This window comes from Taudactylus pleione, unplaced genomic scaffold (genome assembly GCF_031769625.1).
Source record: "Taudactylus pleione unplaced genomic scaffold, aTauple2 ptg000370l, whole genome shotgun sequence".
NCBI classification, from domain to species: domain Eukaryota; kingdom Metazoa; phylum Chordata; class Amphibia; order Anura; family Myobatrachidae; genus Taudactylus; species Taudactylus pleione.
In genome coordinates, this window is record NW_028284771.1 from 242,803 (window position 1) to 253,378 (window position 10,576).

The 10,576-nt window shown below is 39.6% G+C and overlaps 1 protein-coding gene across 6 annotated transcripts in view; it reads right to left on the reverse strand.

Annotated features, from left to right (window-relative positions):
* Positions 1–7,039, reverse strand: part of PAM (peptidylglycine alpha-amidating monooxygenase) — a 154,125-nt gene extending 147,086 nt beyond the window's left edge. For 2 of the 6 annotated variants that reach the window (XM_088444653.1, XM_088444650.1), the window contains exons 1-3: positions 6,931–7,039; positions 5,975–6,123; positions 4,843–5,330 (exon numbers count right to left, since the gene is read on the reverse strand). In XM_088444653.1, coding sequence (XP_088300779.1) covers positions 4,843–4,934 — 92 coding nt within the window. In that variant the 5' untranslated portion in view covers positions 4,935–5,330; positions 5,975–6,123; positions 6,931–7,039. The remainder of the gene's footprint in view (positions 1–4,842; positions 5,331–5,974; positions 6,124–6,930) is intronic. The other 4 variants (XM_088444655.1, XM_088444654.1, XM_088444651.1 and 1 more) reach the window with 3 other exon arrangements.
* Between the last annotated feature and the right edge of the window lie 3,537 nt (positions 7,040–10,576).

Consider the following 10,576-nt stretch of genomic DNA (forward strand, 5'->3'; position numbering starts at 1 on the left):
AAATTCATCTGGGGTGGTAAAAAATCACGATTGAGCCAGTTAACTTTATCCAAACCTACGAGAAATGGTGGCTTAGGTCTCCCTCTACTGCAAAATTATTATTACGCCACCCAAATGAGTCATATTATTTCCTGGCACTCTTACCCGGGCACAAAAAAATGGGTAGATATAGAAAATGCTTCCTCCCCGGATTTAGGTATAGTCCTTCTTCCCTGGCTGCCACGGATTCACAGACCAGCCTCGGCCTACACTCACCCTTCCATCCATTTTACTTTGACGATCTGGGACACAATTAATAGACATTTCTCACTCACTTCATTCCCATCCACTTTAACCCCTACCTGAAAACAGCCCCTATTTCCTTCAGGCTTCTCTACAAGCTGGGCTGCGACTTGGCTCTTGTCAGGTATAACACGATTTTTACATCTTTCTGGAGAGTTCGCCCCTCCCACATATACTGACCTTCAGGTACAATCTAACATCCCCTCCAATCTTCACTACCCTTACCTCCAGATTATTCATTTTATACAGTCTCAATGTTAGTCTAGGACTCTCCGCCAACCCACTCAATTTGATCGCCTTTGCCTACACTCTGTGGGGCGTAAAGTAACGATTTCTCTGTTATAACAATCGATTTTGGCCCCTGAACAATCCCCCCGAGGAAAACTTTAAAGTAGCATGGGAACACGATCTTGGACTGCGATTGGATGACGAGGGATGGGCCCGCATACGACTGCAAATCTCTAAAGCATCTATTAGTGTTAGTATTAGAGAAACAGCTTTCAAAGTTTACACCCGCTGGTACTTAACACCCGACAAAATACACCACATGTACCCACACTCCTCCGATCGATGTTGGCGTAACTGTGGTATGGAAGGCTCTTTTCTCCATATTTGGTGGGATTGCCCCATGATTCAGCAATTTTGGTCTATGGAGGTAACTTTAATGTCAGAAATAATCTCTTCCAATATACCCTTGGATCCGCTAATACTGTTGCTTCAGATACCCCTGCACTCGGCATCGAAGTCTGAGAATAAACTGTTTGGGCATATTTGCAATGCCTCCAAACTTTTAATAGCCAAGAATTGGAAATCTCCCCACTCACCTACCAAAACAGCTCTTATTAACAGGCTATGGTATATTTCTTCAATGGAATATATTACCTCCCTGCTACACAATACAGTATCTACATACCAGCAGGTATGGAGCTCTTGGTTCATCTACTACAACTCCTCACTGCCAGGAGTACCTCAATGATATTTATTTATGTCATATAAGGTACCAGTACTACATCATTTTTCTCCTGGTTTTTTTTTTTCTCATCTACCTCTTTTTCCCCTATTTCCCCTCTCTTAAAAATTTAATTAATAATTTGTTTCTAATTTACTGTTTTATATTTAGAATTTTTGAAGATTTGTGAAAAAATTTTTTAAAAAATAATTACACTACCTGTAATATTGTGGACGAACATGTTATTTTTTGTTTTTGTTTCATGCTGTTTACTTTTGTTCCCCCTATTTTGATATCCTTCATGGATTATTTGTAATATACCTATGTAGTGTATTTAAAATAAAAGATTTAAAAAAAAAAGTCTTGCAGTTTCTGCGGCTGGTCAGATCTGGTGTAAATGCTGTGTGACGGGAAAATGTACATCGATGGTGCCGATGTTTATGCGGAAGAGTAACAGTGGACGGATATGAGAAATCAGTAATGGGCGTCTTTATGCTGGCTGAGCTTTGGCAGGCATTAGCATATTTTCGCAGCAGCGTACCGTACGAAATCCCAATTGTGTACCCTGCCGAATCAGGCCCATAGCTCACAGTGGCATTCCAAAGCCTCTCTGCCCATCAAGTGCCATGTAATGAAATAAAAAAGGAGAATTGATAAATATCTTATTGCCTGCCACAGTAATTTATAGATTTAGAAAAAAATAATAAAAAATTTACATTTGCTTGCTCCTTTATTATCACAGCAGTAAACAATGTACTGCTTTTAATGGCCCCAAACTGCAGCCACAATTTGGTTCATAAAAAAAATAAAAAATAAAATAATAATAATAATCTGCAATTGCGTGCATATTCAGAGAGGCAACTACCTTACAACACATGGCGGCAGACAGCAGTAGAGTCTACACCAGAACCTCATACACACTTACATCCCACTTGCGCCCATATTTTTAACCAATCACATTCGATATTCGGCATCAATAAAACTGCTAAAACCTATGTAATAGAACACAACCAACTCCCCATCTTATGCAAGGGAAGGGAATACAAAAAAAGTAGTTTTGTAAACCAAGCGTTACATGGCGAGCGAAAGCAGAAAAAAAAAATGCCCATCAGCTTGAGCAAGAGCGTTCTCAATCAGCCAATTACAAGTAATTTGTTATTTGTGGGGGACCGGCATCAACAAAGACTATCTGCAATTACCCCAACCACTCATAAAAAATAGGGCTCTTCTCAGACATATGCCTCTATGTGCCTGCCTGCATCCGCTCCCAAATCTGCAAACACGTCCTTACTGTACCTGGCCTAGGTTACACTGAATCTGTCCTGACTATCCAGGCATCAGTAGCAGAATCACGTTATTCTGCACATTCGAGGCCTACGCAGAGCGAAAGTACTGGGGTTTGCTATGCCAGCTGGTGCGGTACTCACTCTGAATCAGAGCCAATGTTTGCAAATATCACATGTAAGTAAAATAATGTAAAATTACACTTTGTTAAAAATCTATTTTGTTTATAAAATGTAAATAAAGTTTTAAAGCAACAAGTCAACCATGGACCTGAAGCTGTAGAGCTGACATTATAATACAGTATGTTTATTTTCTGGGTAAAGAGGACGATGAACTCGAGGCTGCTATAGTTTTCTACAAACTGGAATTACAAAAAGATTGCAGCAGGCAATTTCTATTGCCCTATTCTTAAACTAAAGTAAAATTGTTGTTTTTACACTTTGGCTGCCTTTAGGTTTCGTGAATAACATGCTTCAATGTAGATAAATAGGGCAAAAGATCCTGACATAAACCCATATACTAATGTATTATTTAGATTTTGACATCATGGCAAACTGACAACATGTACAATAAATTAGTCTTAACCTGGGTACTCACTATACAATCAGTGGTACGAAACATTATTCTGCGAATCGTACGGATAGTGCAGCGTGTACACCCGATCCATCGCTCATCGTATCGTACCCATCTGCTCTTCTGCACAGCAGATGGGACAATGCAATGAACGACACCATGCTGCCACATCGTACACCTGATCGCACAGTATGTACGGCGTGCGCACCGTATCATTACATCACGTCATTCCGTCGCTGGGTACACACATTACATAGTATGTACCCAAAATCAGTTTTATATTTGATCTGCCCATTTAGCATGGAAAGTACTCAACAAGTTCTACAATCTGTTAACACCTTTAGTTAAAGCACACAAAAAAACAGTACACCTGCCAAAAATCTGTACATAAAACATAGGTGAAGGCACAACATCTGTTCCATTTCATATCCGCCGCCCTATACTGGGTAAATAATAGCAATTTCTGTAAAATTAGTAGTGAGAAACAGCGACTCAATGGAGATAACAGTATATTACAAATGTGGTTAATACGTTAGGATTGATCTGGATGTGAAACAATTAAATCTACTGTTTATCTACATTATGGATCAATTGGTTTGTAAATGTCCCTGGGGCAGAAGTACGGAACTGTTATAGGTCCCGGTGGCATTAATAGACATACTGAGGTTTCGCGGACAGACTTGTGGATTTCGGCATCACATACAAGTTTTCCAATAACCCAATGCCAAACGTTTTCTTGGATACGTTCTTTTGGCTTGGGATAAACAGGAGACTATTAGAAATGAGAGAAAACACTTGGGGGTACATTTACTAAAGTGAGAGTTTTTAGAAGTGGAGATGTTGCCCATAGCAACCAATCATTCTAGCTATTTCTAATCTAGAAGGTGCTAGTTAAATGTTAAGTAGAATCTGATTGGTTGCTAGGGACAACATTTCCACTTCTAAAAACTCTCATGTTAGTAAATATACCAAAAATATAAATATCAAATAATGTCTGACATTTTAGTAACGAATGTGATCAGACTAAATGGTTCGTACGCATTATCTGATTTATTATGCTCATGATAAATTCTCAGCCGGGGATGATTTACAAGAATAAATTGTAATTTGTGTTAGATTGCTTCTCAAGCTAAGGGGGTGTCTCAAACAAAGCTGTAGATAAATAACACGTAGGAGGACATTTACAATAGGAAGAGGTGACAGCATATGGAGAGAAATATTCTGGGCACTGTGCTGAATTATATATGCATGAATAAATATTTAATGTTCTGATTATAGAGATAGATGCATTTAGAATTTCAGAGTGAACGCAGCTCAGATTTAAACACAACTTTGCTGGTATCAGATGATAAATTTCATATTAGAAAGGGATGATTACTCAGATAAACATGTACAGCACACTCTGCAGCAACAACATCTCAATTTTATAAGGTACTGGATAGACAACTTTATAAAAGCACACATAGCTATTTGTGTACGTGGTAGACCAAGCCCCACCATAGGGCAAACAAGAGTAAATAAATTAAAGTACATTATATATATATATATATATATATATATTAGTTCTCTTTGCAGATATGTTTGCTATAATAATAGACACAAAAATATTATGTATAAAATAGTAACCAGGAGGGGAAACATTTATAATGCAGTGGCACTATCATAACATACTAACACCTGTACTGGACTAAGATAACTTACTTTATATTGTGTGTATGTAAATTAGTTAGACACTGTGACAGAGTCATACGCACCTTTTAAAGACTGAGAGGGGGCTCCTGAAACAGTAACAGCTGTCTTGCAAAATAAGAAATAATATGATGAAACTGCTTATAAGGCTGGCCATGTCTGTCCAGCTGTCCTGCTCTTTTTACAGGCACAAACTAGTGGCAGTGCTGTAATCCTGGCAATTAGAAAGCTGTATCAATCCACTATTCCATCAGTGACAGCCCTTCAGGTGTCCTAGAAGAAATGACAGCTCATCCGTCTCCTCGGGAAGGGAAGAACACTCAGGTGGACAATATGGTTGTGTTCTATTATCCAGAAATATGCGTTCTGTTCGGTTGTGTCTCCTTGCAGTAGAACGCTGTACTTGTACCAAGTGAAGATAGATGTCACACGGTAGAAGTTTAATGCGAGTCTCCTCCAGGGGCTTGCACCCTGCTGCTCTGCTGATCACCCACGATTACACAGCCCTTTGAGTGACATAATACAAACAATAGCATCGGTCTTCATTGAGAGCCTGTGGAAAAGAGGGGCACATAATGGATGACTAACATATTACACCATTAGTCCTCAGCAAATCCCTGCTGACGTTCCCTAATACATTTGTTCTTTGAGAACCCTAAGCCCAACCCCATTAACAAACTACATGCTGCTATCTCTTTTCACTCATGCAGACTTGGCTTCAGCCTGCACTACACCATGATAGAGCTGTCTCATAGCATTGCAACATCTCATTCGTCACAATTATGGCTAAGTTACATGTCTTATGGATATATGTCTATTAGTGTACAGTACAGTACCCTCAACAATGATAAACATGCTCACTATAGAGTATTCAAATTGAGTGGATTAAATAAAATAGTATATTAAACACAAAGAAGCACAGTGAGCCCAAGGGCTTGCAATCAAAATAGTTATTAACGCAGAGATTTTATGCTGCAAATTATTATTTTGTGTATATATATATATATATATATATATATATATATATATATATATATATATATACATACACACACACACAACCATAAAAATAAAACCATGTTCATAGGTAGAGACGTGTAAATGTACTGGCGGGTGGCAGACACTCTGTAAGAGGGGACAACAGCATTATGTCAAAAACAATCCTTAAAGAGAATGAAGATATCACAAAGCACTCACCTCCTATCCCCCACTCATTACATCTCCTCCTTGCTGCTTCTTCCACAAAATACTAACTGGGATTGGGAGGGTCTACAGACGGGCAGAGAAACTCCCACCATTATTTTGTGATGACGTGAGGGAGACCTGTGACATGACCAATCTGATCACTGACAGGAAGGAAAAAGACAAAAACAGCTACTGTCTGGTACACAAAGCAAAGCATATCCTGCCACTAGCCACACATACATACACACACACACAAAGTATATCCTGCCACTAGCCACACACATACACACACACACACACACACACACACACATAGCAAAGCATATCCTGCCACTAGCCACACATACATACACACACACACACACAAAGTATATCCTGCCACTAGCCACACACATACACACACACACACACATAGCAAAGCATATCCTGCCACTAGCCACACACACAAAGTATATCCTGCCACTAGCCACACACATACACACACACAAAGCATATCCTGCAACTAGCCACACATACATACACACACACACACATAGCATATCCTGCCACTGGACACACACACGCAAAGCATATCCTGTCACTGGACACACACACAAAGCATATCCTGCCACTACTAGCCTCACTCACCTTTAATAAGTCCAACAATTACAGAGAGCAACATATATATATATATATATATATATATATATATACTCACACACATACACACACAGTGCAGTCAGTAAGTCATCTCAAGTAAATAAAGAGGTAAGCAATCCCTTAAGGTGACAGGTGGGGCTTAATTAGACATTAATACTGTGCTGGGGGAGAAGCTAATGTCAATGTTCTGAGAATGGGAGTAAGGGAGTGACAGGAGACGGTGCCTGTGGTCACTGGAACTTTTACATTACAGGGCATCACACAGCCTGGTACCTGTACCCAGTGAGACCATTCCCCTGGCTGTCCTGGAAAGGATAGTGCCCGCTCACCTCGCACACGCTGCCCGCTTACACGCACCCACACCCGCCTGCTCCCAGCGCTTGACCTGATTTTCCTCTCGCTGTTGGTCTACGTGCATTTAGGCGAGGAAGCTGGGCAGGGAGGTGGAACTACAACTCCCGGCATCACTTGCGAGGGGAGAAAGAAGTATTCAAAGTGCTGCAAACTTTATTAATGCGCTATCATGCTTTCCTTCAAATTCCAGCCACAGTGAGTGAACTCAGCAAATAGGGGGAGATTTACTAAGGTGGAGTGAGATAAAGTACCAACCAATCACCTTAGGTGGATGCAAGCAGAAATCGATTAGTAATGTGGGTCCGCGGTACTCACGCCCAGCGACACTAAGGGGGAGATTTAATAAAGCTTGGAGAGAGCTAAAATTAGAGATAAATAGCACCAACCAATCAGCTCCGAACTGTCACTTTACGGGCTGTGTTTGAAAAATGACAGGAGCTGATTGTTGGTGCTATTTATCTCCAATTTTATCTCTCTCCAAGCTTTATTAAATTTCTCCCTAAGGATTAAATCGCTCCTGTTACTTTATATGGGAGCTACGGGCACCCAAAAACAATTCAATTCCCCCTTATGGTAAAATAGAATAGAATGTCTAGAAAACATTTTTTTATTATAGCATTAAAGTGAAAATGTAGCATGCAGATTATGGTAAAAACGATACACTTCCACATAGCGTACAGCGGGCTTTTTGCATAAGCACCAGAGAGTGTACCTAATGTGGATTTTTCATTGCAGCCTTAGGAGCTGCATGTTAAAATCTGCGTTAAATGCACGCTCTGGGGCTTCCCGCATGGAGTACACCATAGATTTTGGCACTTAACCTGGGAATCTATGTGTTAATATCCGTTAACCGGGGGTTTACCACACATGTAACTTGACTAAAAATTGAAGGAATAGCTTCGGGTGTTAAAGCCCGTAGCTTTAGCCACGTGGTAAACACTGCGGCTAATTAAATCTACCTCAGTATATTTTTTACATTATAATTTTATATATCTTTATATCTTAGACTGTCCCAATGCATTTTATATTGTCTGTTTTTTTTATTCAATATGTTATTTGTTGTACCATACTAGAATAATGTTTCTCATTTATAGGCATTATATATAGGAAAGCATAGAAAAATTTATTTAAATTGCTGTTTTACATTTACAGTTTCTGTCATGCAATTAATACAGCTTCAGATGTGTACCCCAGCATGATTATTTCTTCACAGGCAACCTGGCTGCCTTTACAGTACAATCCACAATCCACAATTCATTTTTTAATTTTTTATATATTTTTTTCAAATTGTATTTTTTATTGAAATACCATAAAAAAAGAATTACAATTTCAAATATATAAAATTATCAATAAAAGTACATTGACTATCACAATGGTAATACAAGTTCAAATAAGAACTTGCAAAACATTACAGATTAAGTCATTATACAATACAAAAATTATAACCCTGTTTCCCAGATCTTCAGAAAAGTGAGGGTAAAGGTGCCCACACACATAGCTATTTTTTTCCTGATCTGGCCGATTCCGACACATTGGAACGACAGATTGGGTAAAAAATGCCCAAATCGTGAGTCCCCACTCACGATCATGATGCGATGCGCGCCCCCGTAGGTTGCACATCGCATCGTCAGATCTGCCGTGCAGTACAGCAGATCTGACAATCTAGGACACAATGCACTATAAAAAAGTCTGGCTGTAAGAGATCAGATGAAGATTGGACAGCATATCATGTGCTGATCGTGTGCTGAGCTGCCGGGGAAATCGGACACATCGTCGGATCGTAAGCATATCGGTATGTGTGTGGGCACCTTAAGAGTCACGGGGCAGGACCGAGAACCCAACAAAACACCAATAAAAATATAGATAAAATCAAAATGTGTGTTAAAGGATAGGATTTTGATAGACTTTTTAAAATATCCAAAATGATTGGAGACTCATTAGATAATACCCTTAGGCTATATCACTGAGTACAGTATCTTTAAGTGATGTATGGATTGGATATGCTTTTGAAAATCACCGGCAAGGTTGAGATATAGCTCTCCCAGGTCTCAAAAAATATGGATATACGGGTGTCCTTTTCCAGAGTGGTTTCTATCCAATCCATATTAAACACATGGAAATGTTACTCCTCAAACAACTTTAATGTAGGAGAATTAACATGTATCCAAGTTTGCAATATTGCTTTGCGGGCCACTGCACTGATTATCAATAATATTTTTTTACATCCCTTTGTCACCCTCTGATCCTCCTGTAATATTCCGAATAGTGCCCACACATCAGTAAAACGAAGATAGTTTACCAAGTGATCTAAGGCGAACTTGCAACCAAAAAAATTCTGAGTGGGCATTTCCAAAAGTAATTATATAAATCAGCTATTGGGGAATGGCCACAATCCACAATATTTTATAAAAACAAAGGTGGGTAGGGCTGGGAGTGGCATAATAATGCTAAAACTATAGCTGTAATGACTGCCTACTGATGATTAGGTTAGTGCAGTTAGTCAATACATTCCTTCAATGCCATTCCTCCAGAGCTTAGTCTACAGCCAACAATTCCTTATCCCCGATTCCATAGTACTTTTCTGCTGGAGATAATTTCTTTTAGAAAACCCATATGTGGAATTTCCCATCAGACTGGCATTGAGATAATACTGCTCCAACTGCAAAAAGAAGAAGCATCCGCCTTGGAAAAGAACCATGCAGAAACATTCATGTATAAGAATAGGTGCAGACACAAAGGCTTCCTTCAATTTATTGAATTCTTGTACTTAATCTTCATACCAGGCTTTGGGATCGGCACCTTTGCTGTTGAGGGCAGTGACGGGAGCAATAACAGACGAGTACACTTTGATGATTTGTCTGCAATAATGCTCGGATATGCATGTTTTCAGCTTGCAGTTGTTGCCATATAGGTAATTATATAAATAAAATGAAATATAATTTAGTAGGTAGGATTATAAGGAAATAATGTAAATGAAAATATGATTCATGATTAAATTATTTGTAACCATAGTAAATAGTAGATATATTTTATAGTAGAGTAAATTAAATAGTTTTCATTGTATAAGTTAAATGTTTAGATAATTAAGTTTGCTAGTTTTATATATGTGTTGATTGAGTCATTTTTAAACTGATTTTCCTTGCAAAGACTAGCAGGGATTGAGATTAGGAATTCAAATTATAATAGTTACTGTATGTCATACTTGCCTACCCTCCTGATTTGGCTGGGAGCCTCCCGAAAATCGGGTGCCGCTCTCGACCTCCCGAGAAGGCAGGCAATCCTCCCAGCTGCCGCCCACCTCTCCTATCCCCCCCGCAATTACCTTTAAAGCACCCGCAGTGGGGGGGGGGGGCGGTGACGCGATTCATGCTGAATTGCGTCATTTTTCCCCCGCCCCCTGCTTCACAATGCCTGTAATATCGTCATTGTGTAGCGGGGGCGGTGCCAAAATGTCGTGATCGCGTTACCCCGTCCCCGCCCCGCCTACAAATACCCGTCATCTGGCCGGCCCCGCCTCCTTGTGCTGGCCACTCCCCCTGTCGGCCAGTCTGCTGTATGTTAATCAGAACTGGTTTGCATTTGATCTACATAGGGGACCAGACAAAAGATGCATTTGTTGTA